The sequence below is a fragment of the Sus scrofa genome, chromosome 15, assembly GCF_000003025.6.
Source record: "Sus scrofa isolate TJ Tabasco breed Duroc chromosome 15, Sscrofa11.1, whole genome shotgun sequence".
Lineage (NCBI taxonomy): Eukaryota > Metazoa > Chordata > Mammalia > Artiodactyla > Suidae > Sus > Sus scrofa.
In genome coordinates this window covers 100,105,002-100,126,268 of record NC_010457.5, presented here as the reverse complement: position 1 = coordinate 100,126,268, position 21,267 = coordinate 100,105,002, and the positions used below count along the sequence as shown (strand labels likewise).

Genomic DNA, 21,267 nt, shown 5'->3' with positions numbered 1-21,267 from the left:
TCAAATAACAATGTAAATTATGTTGATTTCCTGTGGAGAGCATCAGACAGCTTCCACGCAGTGATTTAACAATATAAACTGAGTCCCAGCTATCTATCAACCTAAATACTTGGGATACAAAAGTGAAAAAGACAGAGGCCCTGCCCTCAGTAGGATTACAGTCTAGATGTGTGTCTGGGAGAGGCAGACACTCGGACAGTTCTAATACACTATGGTAAGTGCAGTATAATTAAAACCCTGAGAGGTGAAGCTCAAGGAAAACCTGCCATTTCTATTGAATGCCACTGTTTCATTTTAAGCAGATTTTTAACTTTAAGAAAAACCCATTTTACTTATACTAGTGGTCTTTTTGTAAGAAACCTGACTAATAAAGTATTTGGTTCATGTCTCAGCTGTGACCCTTATCTTCGTGTACCTCCATGGTGTCTGAAGGCCCCTGTGGAGCAGGGACCACGCAGGCCACAGCTCACTCACAGTCTCGTGGTCAATAGTTGAGACCACTTCTGGAGGTTGCATACACCCTAGGATGTTGTTGTCTTTTTATGTTTCCGCGAAGATCTTCACTAAAGAAGAAGCATTAGAGTAAGCCAAGTATTTTAATAAAGTAGCATTTTTTGTTCTCCTACTTTCTTCTGATAACAGGGGTTGACAGACTTTCTTTAAAAGAGCCAGATAGTAAATATTTTAGGTTTTGCAGGCCATATGTTGTGTTGCACCTTCTCAACACCGTCATTGTAGCAGGATAGCAGTCCCAGACAACACATAAACAAATGGGCATGGCTGTGTTCCAATAAATCTTTATTTACAAAGCGAAGGGTTGGCCAGGTTTGACCTGTAGGCCATAGTTTGCCAGACATCTGCTCTAAAAGCAACATTATTCTTAGTCCTGATGAACATTTAAAATTTATTGAAGGGCTATAAGGAGTCATGAACATTAAACGTGGGGTCAGGAAACCTGTGTCAAGGCCTGGATCCTCCACTGCAGCTTTCATTTGATGCAAGTCATTGATTTTCTTCAGCCCCAGTGTTCTGCTCAATGAAATGAGGGGATGGACAAAATGACCTCTAACATTCTTTTGACTGGCATTCTCTGTTTCTGGAAAGACAGTGATCTGCTGATGAAATTACCCTCCATAGGAAATTTAGTTGTTTTGCATACACAAGGATCCAGGTAGACTGGAGCCATGAACTCTCTCACCAAATTTAGTAGGAAACGTATAACATCTAATAGTTAGGTTTTAAAAAGAAGCATATAGGTTAAAGCAAGTAGGTGAAAGGTTTGAGCTGATGACTAACTCATTATGAGTCAACAAAGTAAAGTGACTGCCCCACCAGGCAGGTGACATTAAGCTGCATTGGTGGAAACAAGTGCCCAGGAGGCGAGGCCAAGAGCCCTTCAACGAGACCACACCTTGAATGTTGTCATCAGTAGAGACACCACCCCTTCGGTCAGACTTTGACACCTGGAGAGTGTCCAATGCAGAGGATCAGTGCAGAGAGGGAATTCCCTACTCTGCCTTAAGACGAAGTTGAAAGAAGGGGCTGTGTTTGGGAGTGAGAAGAGGACAGGAGGAGACAGGGACCAGGGATGTGGAAACTGCTAAACTTAGACTTCTTGTAGAAAACAACCTTTGAAAAAATTTTACATCTTTAGTGTTGAGCATAATGGGCCCTCCAGTATTTGTTGAAAGAAAGCCTCTAAGTGTGTGAAGAATATTCAAGTGGAAAATGTATTCTTCTTGTTCTTGGTGGCGTCAGAGACCAGAACTAGGACAGTGGAAGGAAGCCACTGGAAGCTGCCTTGGTCTCAGTGTGAAGAGGGGTAGCGTGTGTCACCACCCCTGGGGGCAGCCAGAGGGCTGCTTTGGGAGCCCCCAGGGAAATCTGAGCAAAGTTCCATGGTTCCTGGTGGCCCCTTGGTCAAGTTATTATTTTCAGCTGCCCCAGAGGGTGATTCCATCACGTCACCCTAAGGCTTCTTGGCCCTGAGGGTCTACTCTGTTTGCATTTTTTTTTTTTTTTTGTGAACCTGGGTTGCTTGTCAGTCTAACTCGAATTTCCCAAAGTGCAGTACAGACAGGTGATGTGTGAGATGATTGTAGCTATTATGTAGATTGACACTTTTTTTTTTGAAATTTTAATTATTGTTTTTTTAATAGTTATTTCCCCAATACAATTTTTTTTTCTACTGTACGGCATGATGACCCAGTTATACATACATGTACACATTCTATTTTCACACATTAGAATGACATGTTTTAATATTTATGTGTTTAGAAAAGATGTAAAGCCAGCACATCATAATTCCATAAATATTGTGTAAGACAAGGCTACATTGGAAAAGCAAGTAGACTTAAAGTTTAAAACATGAAGTAAAAGGCAGTGCATAGATATTCAAATATGGCAAAAATTAAGAAAGTATGTGGATAGCTGAGGTCTGTTCTAAGTAAATTCTATTAAGCTCGCAACTAAAACATATAAAAGCCATTTCATTTTTCTTACTAATATTCCAGCTCCCTCTTCTATTTATAGTAGGATTCTTTTCTGTCTCACACAATCCCATCCGTCCACAAGACTCAGATGATTTCTTTTCTTTGTCATTTAAAAAAAATATATAGTAATGCCCATGGAGGAAATTCCATAAGAGGAAAAAAAAAATGGAGTGAACAAAGGAAGTCTTATAAAATCCTACCACCCCAGTTTATACATTGCTTTCATTTCCCCCTTTGGAATTCCTTGCTGTCTTTGAACCCTTGTGTATGCTTTTTATCATAGGGTAGATGTACTTTATATTTTTCATTTTAAATTGAGCATATCAAATTGCTTCATTGCAAACTCCTCTTTACTGCATATTTTTGCTCTCGGCATTGTTGGCCACTTGTCATTCCTTAACCTCTCACAATTGTTTCGTAGCTGTTCCTTTGACCCTGATGGCTTTGTAAGTAAAATGGAATTTACACTGCAGTTCAGGTGCAAGAGTTTTAGCCTCTTCTCCAAATACCTTCCTGAGGGAACTTTAAACACCCTCGTTTTTTTCTTGTCTATAATTTTCCTTGGTGTTTTATAATTTAAAGTTTTCATGTGAACCCTATCATTCTCTCTTTTGCCTCTGATCTCCCTAGGAGGCCTTATATCTGTAATATCTTCTCACCAATCCACTCAAGTCTCTTTCCTTCCCCATTTAAAAGTGCTTCAGAAACCCATGAGCACTCCATGTCCCAGTGACTGTATGTGAAGCTGACGCCTGCCTGTTTTACCCTGCTGAAATAAAGCATGCCCACTGTACTCTCTTTCTCCACAACCTGGCCCCGAGCATTTACATTATTTACTTTTTTATGCTATTTATACAATCAAATTTTTAGCATATCGCCTATTTCATCTGTTATCTGATGTATAGCTTCAGTTTTGGATATGCTGCATATAAATATTCATTATGCCATCTGAGTCACAACGTGGACAAGATCAGGAATCATGATCCTTCAGTTTGGTTTGGACAATCCTATTATGTAGATAATTAGACTTGTAATGAGTACACTATAGAAAGTTGAGCTCTGCAGAAAATGTGCCTAATAAGTAGGAAAAAAATTATAACTGCTTTTTTTGTGTGTGTGGATTTTTTTTTAAAGGCTGGATTACAGTGGACCTTCCAGAGAGTTTTTCTTCCTGGTATCCAGAGAGCTCTTTAACCCATATTACGGCTTATTTGAATATTCAGCCAATGACACATACACAGTACAAATAAGTCCCATGTCTGCTTTTGTAGACAATCACCATGAATGGTAAGTATTCTTTTCCTCAACACTTTTCTTCAGCTGATTTTTCTCTGTGATACTACTTTTTATAGAAATCCGTAGAAAAAAATGCTTTTTTTAAAAAAGCGTTTTTCCCCCTTGGAGAAAATCATATTTGCAGTTAAATATCTCATTTGACTCTTGTTTGTGCTATCAAATCTGATATACAGACAGTCTCCAAGCTAGGAATAGATTATTTCCAGAAGACTAATTTTAAGTGACTTGGGAGGAATTCAAATAGTTGCTCCCATTGAGAACTGCAGATGATCGTTAGCCTCCTGGTGAGACCCTACGTTCCTCTCTGCAGCTTTGGGCAACTCTGAGCTCTGGCAGGGACTCAAGGGTAAGTAGGAGAAGGTCTTGACCCAGAGACAAGGTCAGATAGCTTCTAGAGCAGCCCTTGGGGAAGTGGCTAACACTGGGGGAGGGGCAGAGCGGCTGGACCGTTGTTGTACTCTAGAGGAAGGAAGGGAGGGGTGACCGGAGGACCTTATGGTGGAAGGGAACCCTGGCAGGCGGGCCGGGCAGGAGTGCAGAACCACAGCAGCGACCACTTACCCTACCAACCATTTGAAGTTTGGAGCCAGGGCTTGCCCTTTTCCTAATTTCTCACTCAAAATCAAGGGAAACTAGTGTAGGATTCCCATTGGGGGATTCTTTATTCTGAAAATCCCCAATTGCATTCTTTCCATGACATTTTTTTTTTTTTTTTACATTCCTGAATTTATGGACTTGGAAGTATCTTTATAACCTTTGTTTGCTTATTCATGTTCATTTTCACTATAGTAACAAAGAAAAAAAAATAACATGAATAGGACTCATGGAAAAACTTTCTTGAGTCATGAGGTTAATATTGGTGGGTGGAGGGCATTAAGTTTTAGGACTTAGTCTTCAAATTTACTTCCGTTTAACTACGATTCGGAGTCCTCCTAGGGGTAGCTATTGCAGTTATGCCAACGCAAGTGGAAATAAAGAAAACCAAAGCAGCTAGACATTAGCCTGAAAATGGTTGCCTGACGCTAACACTACAAATGGACAGTATGAACCTCAGGGTGGATTTGCACTTTTAGAAGACATCAAACTTTCAAGAAGCCAGAAACTTGAATGCTTTTGAAAAAGAAAATACGTGTCCATCTCAGTTAGCAAATCTAGTCATGACGACCATTTAAGAAAGTTTCCACAGTGATTCAAAATAGAATTAAGCCCTGAAATTTTAGAGAACAGAATGTCCCATGAGGAAACTCCCTCAAATGTACACATGCATAATTCTTGGATGGTGACAATTATTATCAGGAGTGGGTATGCGAGAGAATGGAGATAGGAACTTTCTCACTCTGAGATGGGGCCTTTCCTCAAAAGGGAATTACTCCTGGGTTTGCTTTAGAGAAATCCTGCTAATATTCATGCAAGCAAAGAACCAGGGGACAGCATCCTTCTCACCACCACTGGTCTCATTCTGTCAACATTTCTTAGAAGTGGTTTGGGGAAATTTCACTATCCTGCTGACAGGGAATTCATTACTGGGGCGGGGGTGAAGGGGGAGCATTAGAGTGAAACATTTCTTCCACAAATAGGTGTGAATATTGACTTCACGAAGACACAGCCCAAAGTGCACACACACATGGACCTCATAGGCAATTCATCTTGGACAAACTTAGATTCTTAGATCTGGAAGGCACCGTTTTGTTTTTTGTTTTTTATTTTTTGTTTTTTTTTTTAAGGGGCCAAACCTGTGGCATATGGAAGTTCCCAGGCTAGGGACTGAATCAAAGTTGCCAGTCTACACCACAGCCTCAGCAACACCAGATCCAAGCCTCATCTGCAACCTATGCCACAGCTTGTGGCAACACCGGATTCTTAACCCAACTGAGCGAGGCCAGGGATCAAACCCGAATCCTCACAGACACTATGTCGGGTTCTTAACCGGTTGAGCCAAAAACGGGAACTCCTGGAAGGCATTCTTGAGAGGAAATAGAACCATGTAGAAACTACCCTGTGATGTGTAAGCTGTCTCCTGCTTTTCCTTCGCAGGTTCCGGTTCAGTGGTAGGATCCTTGGTCTTGCGCTGATTCACCAGTATTTGTTGGATGCCTTCTTCACGCGGCCCTTCTATAAGGCTCTTCTCAGAATGTAAGAGTATTTTTATTGCCTGTGTAATGAGCATGTAAAAATTTAATATTTCCCTTATCAAAAAGGGTCTTGGTTAATGTCATTTATCTGCTCACCAACTCAAATCTGTTATTACTAAATAATAGCCTAGATTTCTGAGAGTCACACAGATTCAAATAGGGTTTACTGGATTTGGGGGGTTTCTGATCCTTTATTCCTATCTTGCTCCCAAAGTCTTAGTTTTGCTCTACTCCGGATCATTTATTCTCATTTGTTATAACGCATGTTTCTTCAAAACAATTGCACTTCACATACAGTACTGGAATTCCTGTGGTATTAATGCCAAGTATTAATAGAATAGTTGTGGGTTAGTCTTGATGACTCACAGCCCCCCATCTTTCATGAGATGCATTTTGTATTTTGCTTTATGCAAACTTTCAACTGCTTACTCTTGGTTCAAATTCTCATTCTCCTTTGTTGTGTTTTGTTTGTTTGTGAGAGGTGAGCCATATTGTTAAGAGTCCTATATTTTTCTTGAGACTCCTTTATATGCAAGACAGTAATTTATGATGGCAGATGAAAAATTTAGCATTCCACAGAACTTTTTCTTCATTGTTATCACAATGAAAGATTGCAATTATTGTAAAATGTAGAGCAAACAGTTTCTATCCTATAATCAGTAGTCATTTGCAAGGATGAACAGGAGAAGCCAACTGTCTGTTAGGGTTGTAGCTCAAACATGCAATGAGAAAACACAGAATGATTGCATGCTTCTGACCAGCTCATTCCCTAACCAGAGCCATATATCTGCCATCTGTAAAATGGAAGCCTAGACTTCAAATGAAAACAAAGTGGTTCTTTTTTTTTTTTTTTTTTTTTTTTTTTGTCTTTTTTGGGCCACACTCGTGGTTTATAGAAGTTCCCCGGCTAGGGGGTGAATCAGAACTGCAGCTGCTGGCCTATGCCACAGCCCCCAGCAACACCAGATCCAAGCCGCATCTGCAACCTACACTACAGCTTACAGCAACGCCGGATCCTTAACCCACTGAGTGAGGCCAGGGGTTGAAGTTGAGTCCCCTTGGTTACTAGTTGGGTTCGTTACTGCTGAGCCACAACGGGAACTCCCAAAGCAAAGTAGTTCTAATGGGCTCTTCAAAGAGTCAGTAGGAAGACTTTTCATCATGTTCCCTTTTGGTATCTGGGTCGATGAAGCCCTGGGTAACTGGGGATTGGCCTTCCGCCTCTCTGGTTCTCCCTGGCCCATTTTTGCATCTTCCTTTTCATTGCCTTATCAATCATCTTCCCCTCTAAGCTTCCTGAAAGAGTAGTCTATAAGTGACTATTGGCACACCCTCAACACACTTTAGCCTGGCCTTTTCCCTACCAGTAACCTATGGAAGCTTTAAAGAATGTTTTTTTGGTTTTTTTTTTTTTGTTTTTTGTTTTTTTGTTTTTTTTTTTTTTTTTTTTTTTTTTGTCTTTTTGCCATTTCTTAGGCCGCTCCTGCGGCATATGGAGGTTCCCAGGCTAGGGGTCCAATCGGAGCTGTAGCCACCGGCCTACACCAGAGCCACAGCAACTTGGGATCCGAGCCGCGTCTGCAACCTACACCACAGCTCACAGCAACGCCAGATCCTTAACCCACTGAGCAAGGACAGGGATCAAACCCGCAACCTCATGGTTCCTAGTCGGATTCGTTAACCGCTGCACCACGACGGGAATCCTAAAGAATGTTTTTTAGTCTTTATCTTGATGGTCATTCTGCTGCTCTAGATTCTGTCCACCTCCCACCCCCACCCATTTCTCTTGAGTCCTTCCTTCACTGGCATCCATGACACTAGGATTTCCTGGTTCTCCTTTCCTTTTATGCATCTCCTCTGACTTGCCCTTCAGCCTCAGTGTTCCTGAAGTTTCCATTCTGTTTCCTGCTTTTCTTTCTCTATGTGCTGTGATGAGACATCTCTTCATCTGTCTCATCTACTGACTCTCCAATCTACACCCTCAGACTTGATGTCCTTGAGTCATAGGCTCAAGTGGTCACTATTCCGAGTATCTCCTCTTGTCGGTCTCACAGGTGCCTCAAAATCAACATGGTTAAAACTAAACTCATCAATTTCACCTGACCTAAAAATGCACCTTCACCCTGTGCTGGGACAGAATTCATGATGCCAACACTCTCAAGTCACTCTGGTCAGAAATTGGGAGTTACCCTTAAACACAATGCAAGTTCTGCTCTCCCCACCTCCCACCCCATTCCCATGGTATAGGCACAAATTATTTATGGTACTTTTTCCTGCTGTACTTGTGTGGCCTCAAGCATTTTCTCAATTTATGGCCCTCAAGGCTGCAATTAATCAGAGTTGTCTTGCAACATGAGTTCATTTGCCATCTTATTTCAGATATCCCTCTTTAGACCACCCAATAACACCATGTACTGATTTCCACATTTGCCTCCTAAATAATTCTTAAATTCATCCTCTCCTCTCCACCCTAATAGCTATGCCCTAATTAAAATTCTTATTTCAGCCAGATTACCATCGTGATCTATTCATTGGTTTCTACCGTCTAATGATAACACACACACACACCACACACACACCACACACACCACCCCATTTTAAGGAGTCCTCTGCACTGCCACTTCCAGAAAAGCAGTTTAAAGTCACGCCTCATGTCTGATCATGTCACTCCCCATCTTAAAAACCTTTTGGTAGTTCTCAATCACCAAGCTCCTTAGAATGACTTTCAAGACCTGCTTCCAGCTACCTTTCCAGCCTCATTCTCTGGACGTTCTATCCTGTGATTAACCATCTGGTGCTGCCGATATGCTTGGAAATATCTGTACACTCCATCCCTTAATGCTTTGCTCAGATCGTCCTCTTCTGCTCTCCGCTTTCTTTTCCCCTTTCTCCTTCTTTTCATCCATTCTGCTTTACCTCTCTAGCTTTTAAACGTCCTACTAACTTTGTTGTAGACATTGTCTACTCCAAAAAGCTTTCCCTAAACCTCCAGGTCAAAGTAAATGGCCCACATGTTTGCGGGGGGTGGGGGTGGGGTGCTGTATCTACTTATCTCTTTTTTAAATTGAAATGTAACATCCATATAAAGTACACAAATAATGTTACCCACCCTAAGCTATCACTTTCCACCTTATATTAACTTACCTGTTGTGATTCAGGTCTACCATTAGCTCTTGAGGGCAGTAACTATTTATCAAGTAGCTATTAAGATGTTGGCACATACTAGTGCCTAGCAAATGTTTAGACTGAACTGAACAAAATGATCTTTGAAATTGAGCTGATCGAGGAAATTTCAAAGCAACAATAGCAAATCAATTGCTACTACCTTATAGCAGGGCTATATAATAGTAACTCCACCTCGTACAGTTCTCTCGAGAGGGAAAAAAGAGAGAAATAGAGAAAACCATTATAATTGTAGAGTGATTCTGTGGCTTTCAGTTTTCAGAATCACAGAAAGAGTAAGAACCATGGGGAAAAAAAGGATGTACGTGCATGTGGATGATAGAATCTAGGTTTGGGGAAAAAAAAAAAAAAAAAAACTAAGTTAAGGCACAGTATAGAAATATACAAAGAATTCCTAATGAGAAGAATGATATTTTCAGGTAGCAAAATATAGCCAAAGGATACTGAACCCAAGTTGTCCACCTGAGTTCCGGTTCTGGCTCTGAAATTAATTGTGGGTGACTATGCACATGACAGTCACCCTGTACTTGCAGTTCTGTGTTTGTAAAAGAACGAACAAATGGAGAGATTCCTAAGGCATTTCCTGTGTGAGGATTTTTAAATTTTATACCCAATTTCTGAATTATGTCACTGGTTTAGTGACCGACTTCGACTAAGAATATTCCAGAAATCACTGCTTATTTAGTTGATCATGTTCTGGTCATTAATCTTGGTTTCTTTCCTTTCCTTTCCTTTCCTCTGAGTTTTTGCGAATAGCCATGCCTACGTACCTGTTTCTGTTTGTCATCTTAGTCTGTGTGACCTGAGTGATCTAGAATACCTTGATGAGGAGTTCCACCAGAGCCTGCAGTGGATGAAAGACAATGATATCCATGACATTCTGGACCTCACGTTCACAGTGAACGAAGAAGTTTTCGGGCAGGTCTGTCTATGTCCATGACTAGTGACTAAGTATGGTGATTGAACGCTGTTGGTTGGTGAAGAATTAATTCAGTGGCTAAGGTCAGATGCTTATTTATCTGTGCCTGTCAGGCAGTTTAAACCCAGGATTATGTGCAGTTACCACAATCTCGATTACAAAGGTTATTCCAGAACCAACTTCAGATTAAGATGTTCCAGATTTTAGATTGTGATAACTGTTTTTGTGTTGTAAGCAATTTATTTCCCATTAAAAAAAATCCTCAAAAAGATATTAGAATGTGCCTTGTATAGAATAATTTTTTTAAAAAATTCATGCTATGCCAGAGTTGAATATTAAATTATTTGATTGGCGCTTGTATTGAACTCTCGTTCATATTTAAGAACTGAAATGGATGGTTCTAAAGCTGAAGGAAATTAATAAACAACATTCTGGTAAAGGTTTGAATACTTTTTTAAATTGATAGAAGAGTTGGTTAAAAAATTTCTTTTGGAAATTGTATAACTAGTTCATAAGTAATAGTCTTAGTTAGACATTAATTCCTGGCTGGTTTCCTGAATTTCATGTTTTGGGAAAGAAGTTCTCAATTTAACATTCATTTGAATGTAATTCTGCTTCCTTAAAGTCAGTCTTTACTTAAATATTGACTTTCTCTGTGTAGTTGATTCTGAACCCTAAAGGGATTTGCGAAAATGTCTTTTTGTCAAACATTCAAAGAGCAGTGGGGCAGAATCTGAAGCCAATTTGTTTTCATTTAAAAGACTTATATGTTTAAACAGGATTTAAAACTTAACCTTCAGAGTTTGCAACACACATGTTTTCAACCACTGAGGCTCTCAGACATCAGCTTGTGGCTTATTTTTCCTTGAGCATCCGTGTGTGTGTGGCTCTGTGCTGGTGCCACACCCCTCCTCGTGGGGTGTGCCTGGGCCAGGGCAGGGACAGGTAGCCAATGATTCCAGCTCACTGGTAGCAGTGATCTTATAACATTGAGAATATAGCTTATGGTCAGTCCTTTTTTTTTTTTTTTTTTTTTGGCTGCACAAAAAAAAAAACCTCCCAAAAAACAAACAACTCAGCATATGGAAATTCCCAGGCCAGCATTGAATCTGAGCTGCAGCTGTGACCTACAGTGCATCTGTGGCAGTACCAGATGCTTTAACCCCTTGCGCCAGGCCAGGGATCAAATCCCTCCCTCCACAGAGACCCCTGCCATCTTTTTGTTTCCCAATCTCAGATAACTGAACGAGAATTAAAACCAGGGGGTGCCAACATCCCAGTCACAGAGAAGAACAAGAAGGAGTACATCGAGAGGATGGTGAAATGGAGGATTGAGCGGGGTGTTGTGCAGCAAACGGAGAGCTTAGTGCGTGGCTTCTACGAGGTGAGGACGAGCAGCAGGAGTGGGGTTCTCAGTCTGACGTCAGTGACGTCTTGGGCCATCGCCCTGTACTTCACATGTGTGCAGTATGCCCATTTCTCTTTTGCTGGATTTATGTTGCGCTGTTGATTTAAACACTGCAGTATTTTTTCCTACCTGTTTCAAGAACACGAAAAAGCTTATTGCCCTGTGCCAAGAGATCACTGAAATAGAATGACCTCAATTCAAATAGCATTTGGTGATTTAATGACTGCTAATAACATTTAAATCACACATCTTAGTCATGCTTAGGTACAGGTAATCAGATCTCATGCCTGACATGTGATCCCATCATACCTGAGGGTCAGGATGAGTTGTTACCACTAACCATTGTGATTTCTTCTGTAAGAGCACTAGATCTTCTCCAAGAGAGGAGAGGGAAAAAAAAAAACCTGGATTAATCAGTGGCCAATTATAAAACAAAAATTCTGTTGGGGAAAATTCATCAACCTTGTACTAAAAATATATTTTGTAGAGAGCTTCATAGTTTTTAAAGTGCCTACACAGAATACGTCCATAGTATTCCCAACCCTCCCTGTGCCCTCCTTTTCTGATGAGGCTTAATTGTCGCTGAGGCTTCTCCAGGTCCTTAAGCCATGTCCTATATTCTTTTTTTTTTTTTTTTTTCCCACAGGTGGTGGATGCCAGGCTAGTATCTGTTTTTGATGCAAGAGAACTGGAACTGGTCATCGCAGGCACAGCTGAAATAGACCTAAGTGATTGGAGAAACAACACAGAATACAGAGGAGGTGAAATTTCATTTATTCAGCTGGATTTTAAGTTTCAGGTTAAAGGGAGGCAAATAGTTCAGCAGGTGGGTCTGGATCCAAGACAGGCAAAGGCACTTGAACTCTAATCATAGGTTTGAGGCGGTCTCCTTTGAGACCTTGGGCAAGACACATTCCCTTCTTTCCCTAGGTACTGCATCTGTCAAGTGGAAGGAGGGCTGTTTACACATCATCTCAGGATGTCATAAGTCTTAATTGTTGGTGAAGAAATGTGACCATAGGAACACTAATTAATTGCTTTATGGTGTTATTAGCGAAGCGCCAGGGAGCTCATATCCAGCTGGTCAAATTCCACCTTCATTCTAAAGCTGGAAGGACACACCCTCTGAGCTTCTTAATGAGCAAACGCAGTTTTTCTGCATTTCACTTAAACTACTTGCTAGTTGTAATTCACAGTTGAAACACCTGAATGGGTAATATATGGTTCTCAAATTTCAAGTTTATTGGATAAGCCCTTCTAAAATTCAAGCGCTTAGTTCAGCTGAAAGGGAAACTGCTATAACATTAGCTAAAAACTAACTGCACCATCCAACTCATCCCCAAATGGGAAGCTTTAGAACTGGCATTTCTGTAGATCAGTACAGATTTTTGAGTAGTATTTGGCATCAAAGCCGCTGAAATTTGATTGCTGAATCAATGCACTTTGAAAGGGACCTGATGTTAACCCAGAGTTCTCATTTTATCCATTAATCTTAAGCAAAGAATACGTTTTCTGAAATTTATTGTAATGTTATAGAGTCTTCAGAAAGTCATGACAAACGGCAATTTTGTTTTTGTTTAACTCAGAATGTAAGAGGTTAGCGGTGGTTTTGAACTTGGAGAATGAAGAACACAAACTTTAAGTCACTGAATTAATTGCTTAGCAGGATAAAATGAGAGCTGAGCAGTTATCTGTAAATTGAAACTGGGGTTTAAAAAAAAATTAGTTTGGAGTAAAAAAATACCTTGACATTGGCTTAATTGCTTTTCTTTTGGTCTGTGCCTGGCTTTTCCACCCCATCACTGATACTGGACTGGCCTTGCATGCCCATTTTCTCTGGAAGGCGATATTAAATTGCAGTTTCCATTGCTGCTATTTCCATTTCAAATGCTGAAGTCCATTTACTGTAATAAGTCTTTTCCGGTTGGCCCCATGTATAATCCACATATGACCTTGGATCTTATAACTTATAATGTTTTCATTAACTAGAACACAACTTCTCCAACATGCTACATAACTTATATCTTACCATAAATATTATTAAGTCATTTTCTTCCTTCTCAGGAGATTCTAATAGCTATGTCATTAATGAAATAAGGCATTTTTGTATTTACAGAGTATACACTTTTGTTCACTGTATATGACTAATCAGGTACCTCTTGCTATGGTTATCATTTATCTTATCAAATGAAATCCTTGGGAGGAGCTGGGGGAAGGGGCAGGAAAGGCAAGATGCCCAGCTGCCGTGCTTGCTAACCCACTAGTTGGCACTGGATGAAGGGGCAGCTTTGCTGCCATTTGCCATATGTTCACAAGGCAGCTGTTTGTAGAGAGCATGATGAGGTACTTTCACTGCTTTTCCTTCTCCAAATGGTTTGGCACAAACAGTAAGGAGAGGCATAAAAGGGCCTATTCAAAGGGTCAGAAAGCTTTAAAGCTATACAGAGCCTATGCACTTATTTTATAGACGAGAAACCTATTTGCTCAGCACCAAATAGCTAGTCTTTGCCAGAGGCAGGATAAGGAACCTATGCACTTCCATGTCCAGTCTAGTTGTATTTACCCTTCACTTGGATCCCTTTCTCCTCCAAGGGGTATCACTGATCAAATGGTAAACAGTAAGGCAAGACTCCCCACAAACCCTGCAACCATCAAAACGAGTGAGGAAAAATTCAAATTAAAATGGTCTCTATCCACCTTCTGTTTTGGACTCAGTGCTGCTGACTCAGAGTAACTTTATGCACATTGACTATGTCTGTTAATTGGTTTAAATCACTAGTTGCACCTTAGACTTTGTCAGCCTTTTCTCTGAACTTTTCTCCATTGAGGGTTTTGGAACCACAGCTACTGCCGTAATCCACCTGTGTGGGATGATACTTCTGACATTTTATTAAACTCTATTAAGTATAGGATAAAGTAATGTTTAAGGAGTTCCCGTTGTGGCGCAGCTGAAACAAATCCAACTAGTATCCACAAGGATTCGGGTTCAATCCCGGGCCTTGCTCAGTGGGTTAAGGATCCGGTGTTGCCGTGAGCTGTGGTGTAGGTCACAGACACGGCTCAGATCCCGTGTGGCTGTGGCTGTGGCCGGCACCTACAGCTCTGATTCAACCCCTCGCCTGGGAACTTTCATATGCCTCGGGTGCAGCCCTAAAAAAGCAAAAAAAAAAAAAAAAAAAGAGTAATGTTTAGGTTGATGATTATTTGGGACTTAGTTGAAAAAATTAAAGTAATAAAATTATTTTCCCATTTTATTAGCAAAAAAGTAATTTGATTTCAAAATGTGAACATTACATGTAGCTTTAAAATAGTTAGTAGTTACATATTTTTTTGTATAATTATTTGTTTCTGTGAAAATCTGTTTTCTTTGCTATTGTACCCCCGAACTTAGCACAGTGATTGGCATAGTAGCATTGGAAAATTATTTCTTCAATGAATGATCCAAAGGGTTAAGCATTTTCAGTAACACATTTATATTTTTCAGAAATGATACGGTTAAAATAACTCATTTGTTGTTCTTCTCTCCACTAGTTTCATTTAGTGACCACTAAATGGAAACAGAGATTTCTTGGTTTCATTTAGTGTTTTGTTTGACTTTTGACACTCATGCAATCATATTTACGGTGTTATTCCTTGGTCTTAAATTGTAAATAACCTTTAATCTAAGATGATGATGTATGTCTGGGGGTCTTTTGTTGACGGGTCAGTGTCATAGTGACTTAAGATAGAAAACTCAAAGTAATATGGGCTTTCGTGATTGGTTTGATAGGTTATCATGACAATCATATTGTAATTCGGTGGTTCTGGGCTGCAGTGGAGAGATTCAACAATGAACAACGATTAAGGTTGTTACAGGTAAGATGCCATTAGTTAATCATTTTAATGTATAAGAGACCTACCATAAATATTAATACTATTGTTAAAAATGCATGTTTTTAATAGCTGCTAAGTATACTCAATAAAATACATCCCATGTTGATCTACATATTTGGGATGCGCTGTTTTCAGACTCTTCTGATTGTGTGGTTCTGTGGCTCCATCACTATGCTGAACATCCCCAGCCACATAAAAGCATGTCATTAGTTGTGAGGAAGGATGAACTCCGGTCCAAGAATCCCGGGAACAACATCTGCCTTCGTGGCAGTTTGATCCCTTCATCAAGAGGTCCCTGGCTACTCTGGAGGCCAACATCCCTGGCAATTGAAAGAGATAATCTTCGGTCCCTTAAGAAGTGACCCAGTTCCTTGATAAAGAGTCCTTTCTTTTCTTCCATCTAACTTTCCACAAATTTGAGATAACAGTGCAGTTTAAGAACACTGGGAAAACGAACTCATTATTTTCTTGTGGTGTTTATACTTATACAGTGAAATTGCTAGTTGGTTGCAACTCAAGAAATATCTGACATGAGAAAGGAAGTCTTTTGGTTGCTCAGGCAGAGCCTTACAAGTAGACTGGGTCTTAGCTCCTTTGGATCACATATCTGGGTCCCAAATTTGCAGGCCTAGAAATTCTTTTTTTTTTTTACATTCACTTCAAGTTGATGAGGGGTTGGTGCTCCGTAGACTTAGGTTAACTGATAACATCCACTTTATTCATCTCGAATGAGGAGTATACCTGGTTTAAGCTTCTAAGCTGGTCAGCTGTATTGAAGGCTGTATCTTCTACAAACTCTCTACATCCCCTTTCCCTTTATAATAAGCTGTCCTTGCTTGGTATTCTCCAGACCTTTGTCAGAATTCCCTTGTTGCAGTTATTCCCTGCCTATAAAATTTTGTTTTCTGAGCTTTTCTACCTGCGAGCAGCATGCTAAACTTCCCCAGGACCTCTGCACAGGAATGATGCCAGTCTTTCCTAGAGGCTGGTCTCTTGGTTTCACCTTCTCTTCTTCTTTCTTGGGTTGATAGTTTGTCACAGGCACATCCAGCATTCCCTATGAAGGATTTGCTTCTCTCCGAGGGAGTAATGGCCCAAGAAGATTCTGCGTGGAGAAATGGGGGAAAATCACCGCTCTTCCCAGGTAAAGTAGAAAACATTTCTTTACTGTCACTACAGTGTTCTAGGGGAGGCCTTCAACTTATATATATACTGACTTATTACCATTTTATATTGAAAGTTGGAGAGCATGGGAAAAGCTTTTAGAATGAATTTCTCTTGGGTGACCTTTCTAAATGAAGGAAGAAAAGATCTTCCTGGTCATACTTAAAATACATATATATACACACACACATATATATAAGATATATATATGTATATCTTAAACTGCAAATGAAACAGAAGCAAAGAATTTGTTAGCAATAGGAAAGCAACATTGGTCATCATACTTGTGGCTTTTACAATGTGTTTTTTAATTTGTGTTTTCAGAAGCTCTAGTTTTAAGTTTACATTGATAACTATTTAGAATCCCTTTGGTAAAAATGACCATTGTGGTTTCTAGGAAATATTAAATCATACGAATATGCTCTGTATCTCTTCTCTTTAGTCCATCGAATACATGGCTTATTTCCATGCAAATGCTCTCTGCATTGTGCTCTCATTTGTAGTAAGATGATATGTTTCCTTGGAGTGGAAAATATCGTTTTACTGCTGCTACTAATAAACGTAAGAGGCAGTATTCGTGAGTTAAAAAAAAGAGTGTTTGAAGTGAATGGAACTAACTGGAGCTGAAGCAAAAGAAAAGGAGCCAATGAACAAAAGAGGAATGGAGAAGAGTTGGTCTTAGGACTCCTTTATCCAGTCAGCAATGAAATGGAGAAATTTTGAGGTGAAAAGGACTTCAGATTGCCTCTCATTTTGCTACTAATGAAACTGCAATCTGGGGAGATTAAATCTTCCCAAGTGATAGTAGCCACCCCAAGATGTCACAATGAGTTTCGTTACATACAGTTGGCCCTCCACATGCATAGGTTCTGCATCCATGGATTCAACCAAGCACTGGACTCAACCAATAGCAGATTCAGTCAACAGCAAGTCAAAAATATCTTTAAAAAAATTTCCAGAAAGTTCCAAAAAGCAAAACTTGAATTTGCTGCATGCCAACAACTTTCTATATAGCATTTACCTTACATTAAATATTTATTTTTTGAATTTTATTGTATTTATAGTTGTACAACCATCACCACAACCCAATTTTAGAATATTTCCATCCTAAACCCACAGTCTAGATATTTCAAGAGGTCTAGAGATGATTTAAGGGATAAAGGAGGACGTGATAGGTTATATGCAAATAATATACTATTTTATATAAAGGACTTGAGCATCCACAGATTTCAGTCTCCCTGAGGGGTTCCTGGAACCAGTCTCCTGGGTTCACCAAGCAATGACTGTACAAGCAACTTTGAGAAACCTGTTAACAAGACTGTCTTCTTAGCAATTGCAAGATACTGGTTCTTAAGAATTATGTTCTAAGCATCAAAATATGGGGGGGAGGGAAAGCAATACTAAAAATACAGATATGGGTCAGAGCAAACTCAGGGCTGGCCCGAGCCTCCCAGTCACCTGGGGTGCATCTCAATTGGCAAACAAAGGCAGTACATCCAAACACTTAAGTATTACCTGGCATACCTGGCATTCCAAATGTGAGAGAGTTTAATTTGCATTATTTAAAGAAGTATTTTATTTATGTCTGAATCATGCTTTTTTCCCTCTTAAATCACATCTGTATCTCAAAAGCAGATTTACTCTGAGAGGAGCCTTTCACCCTTCTAAGAAACACAAGGATTAGCAGTAAGGAGGCAAGAAAGGACAGATGAATTGTATTCTTTTTCTTGAAATCTGTTTTTGCAAAGATTTACTTTTGTAAAGTAGTTGGAATAAACTGTAACGATAGGCAGATATAGCAACTGTTTAATCACTGTAATTTTCCCTAAACCTGGTGAGCAGAGAAAGGCAATTTGGTATAAACATGAAACTTCAGCTTCAGAGAGACCGGGCTATATCCCCGTTCTGTTACTTGCTTGCAGTGGAGACTTAGAGAAGTTGCTTAATCTTTCTGAGACTCTGTTTCTACATCTACCTTGTACGCTAGTAATTCTGAAGATTAAATGAAATCATTCATATAAACATTTGCTACTGACCCTGGCTGCCATTATAATTGCTGTCACTATCATCTGTAATATATTCAGGCTGTAGCGTGTTGGAAAGAGCGCAGGGTTGGGAATTAGAAGACATGAGCTCTTGCCCACCTTTGCTGCCAGCTGACTCTGGGGCTTGGAAAATCACTTGATCTCTGGGCCTCCATTTCTCCACCTTTAAGACGCCAGGGAAGGATGGTATCATAGGTCTGGTTGAGCAGTAAGTAACACCAATAGGTTGCTGAAGAATCTTGGAGGTCAGGCAAGATTCACTTGTCTACTTCCCCCTGCAGCTCCAGGAAGTTCATGTGCTGACTCATTATAAATGGTGGTATTCTTCATATTGTTGCATACTGACAGTTGGGCAACAGCTGCTGTTGTTTCTTCCTTCCTTCATTATGACCCAAGGCTCTAAATTCTAGAGTCTGAGTTCTACCCATACTCTAAAATGGTAATAAATAAAGATGATATGAGGTACATCAGGCACGCAGGCTATTTTCATACCTTGTCTGTAACAGGCTCTAACTTTTTAGGTCTAGTTGGAAGAAAGTGCTACTTGGCTATTCGACTTCACAGTTTGTCAACTTCTATTACCTTGTTAGGAGGCTGAGTACCGCTCTAAGCCCTATGATTCACTAGCATGTGATCCTAAGAGCCTAGATCCATCCCTCAAGTGTAGGAATACCAGTGCCATGCTTGAAGAGTATTTGTGACAAGGGAGTGAGAGAATGTGTATGAAAGTCCTTGGGAATAGTAGGTGTTCTTTGTTTTTTAAACTTTTTGTCATGAATCTTCTCTAAGCCACCACACTGCTGAAACTATTAAAATGTGCTCCACCAAAAAAGTACATTTAGAAGAAAATAGGAGAAATTTAATGCATGACTATATAGTTTTATCAGAAGTGATTTCTTCACTGATTACACTGCCATCACCCTTTAGGAAATGTAGGGTGTTACACAGTGTGAAAAAGATCTTTAAGATTGGCTCTGGTCTAAAGAGACAGTTTTATATGACTGAGTCCATTTTTCCCTACCATTGGAACAGATTACACTGAAGCCATTTTTCCCGTGATTTCCTGCTAAGTTTAATGGCAGAACTAAAGAAGTAGTCTGTCTCAGGCTGGTCAACCCCAATATAGTTCTTTGTCTTATTAGGAGAGGATGTTTAACAGTTAAAATGTGACATTGTACACACTGGAAACCAAATGGATGGATCTTCTTCTTACTTAAAAAATGTATTCTGTAAGAAGTCTGGTATCATCTCCTGTCAGGCATGGGAGGCTGCACCCTGGAGATGTGGAAGTGGCTGTAAAAGATGAGGGCAGGCAGTCCCCGTGGAAGGGAGGGCATCTTAGTCTTTCTAGACTTGGATGATTGAGGGCCTTTCAACCTTTTAAGCAAGCAAATGTGAGTCTCATTCTTTTCTTAGATTGCCTAGTCCCACACTGCAGTAGCAGTGAATAGCACTACTCACAGTGTGGGCCAAAACATGTATTAAAGTACATCAGGTTGTCTCTGAAGCCAGTACAAGTTGAATCCATGGCTCTTTTTTTCTATCTTGTGGTAATAAAGTAGCTATAGGCCAGATGATAAATAATGATGGAGGCAGACGGGTGTCTCTGCGGAGGCTTATAGCCTGAATACATTATTGCACTTCCTCTGCTTCACGGTTGGTAGTTAGCTCTGCATTTTGCATTTCTGTAGGAGATTTCCTGTCTCCTGTGCTCTGATGAGCTTATAAGACAGTAAATTCACTTTACAGCGATTGCTCTTGTCCAAAAAAAACAGGCTACTAACATGCCAGCAGAGAAAAGCAAGTCAAATCCTCTCTCCCAGGGTGGTATGGACTTTTGTGTTCATCTCAGGGGTTCTTGCCAAGTAGGGTGATGAAACAGAGGACTTAGGGAAGCTACAGTCATGATGGGGGAATGTAGGTTTTACCAAAGGGGGGAACATTCATTTTTGAAAATGACTGTGTCTGCAGATTATTATAAATGAAATGCTGACCCACATTAAAAAATTAAGCAGAGTTAATTATGAAATGAGTGTCTCAGAGAGACAGCTTTTCCAGTGGAATAGAACTTAAGAAGATAAAATAATTTTTTAAAGATGAGACTTTCACTAAAATTTTTTATATTGAAGTATAGCTAATATCCAGTACTATGAGTTACAGTGTAGTGATTCACAATTTTTAAAGGTTATGCTCCATTTATAATCATTATAAAATATTGGCTATATTTCCCATATTGTACAGTATATCCCTGTCATTTATTTTATATCTAATAGTTTGTATTTCTTACTCCTCTACCCCTATATTCCTAGTCATTTTTTTTCATTTTTAAAACTCTGCTTTTTATTCTTATGTAAAGAAAATTTTCACAAAAAAATACCAGGGAGTTAAAATTTTTTAAATATGTCTATATAATGTACAAATGATAATATATAATATAACATGTGTTTATATAATAATATATATGTATCCATATATATGTGTGTATAAGTCCACTACTGAGATAACCTCTAAATAATCACTCATTTCTATACACATACACACCAACACGCACACACACGACACACATTTCAAAGCAAAATACAGTCACAGTGCATATACTGTTTATGACCTGCTTTTTGTGTGCCAAATATCACTGATCATGCACATCTTTCCATGTCATTAAATATTGCTTTACAACATTATCAATAATTCAGTTTTTCCTCTTCTAATACAGAGAGCATTGTCTACTGCAAAGGGAGCTGACAGATAGGAAATG

At 39.6% G+C, this 21,267-nt stretch overlaps 1 protein-coding gene and 1 long non-coding RNA gene across 8 annotated transcripts in view; one reads left to right on the top strand and one right to left on the bottom strand.

The window, feature by feature from the left end:
* HECW2 (HECT, C2 and WW domain containing E3 ubiquitin protein ligase 2) overlaps window positions 1-21,267 on the top strand; it is a 412,843-nt gene that overhangs the window by 373,298 nt on the left and 18,278 nt on the right. For all 7 annotated transcript variants that reach the window (XM_021074544.1, XM_021074543.1, XM_021074542.1 and 4 more), the window contains 7 exons: window positions 3,627-3,779; window positions 5,823-5,921; window positions 9,896-10,025; window positions 11,260-11,406; window positions 12,077-12,191; window positions 15,200-15,285; window positions 16,335-16,447. In XM_021074544.1, the coding sequence (XP_020930203.1) occupies window positions 3,627-3,779; window positions 5,823-5,921; window positions 9,896-10,025; window positions 11,260-11,406; window positions 12,077-12,191; window positions 15,200-15,285; window positions 16,335-16,447 (843 nt within the window). The remainder of the gene's footprint in view (window positions 1-3,626; window positions 3,780-5,822; window positions 5,922-9,895; window positions 10,026-11,259; window positions 11,407-12,076; window positions 12,192-15,199; window positions 15,286-16,334; window positions 16,448-21,267) is intronic.
* On the bottom strand, window positions 12,182-18,913 carry LOC110256941. The gene is made up of 2 exons (XR_002339023.1): window positions 18,612-18,913; window positions 12,182-16,408 (listed from the first exon to the last, which is right to left on the bottom strand). It is a non-coding gene; the product is annotated as an uncharacterized LOC110256941 (long non-coding RNA).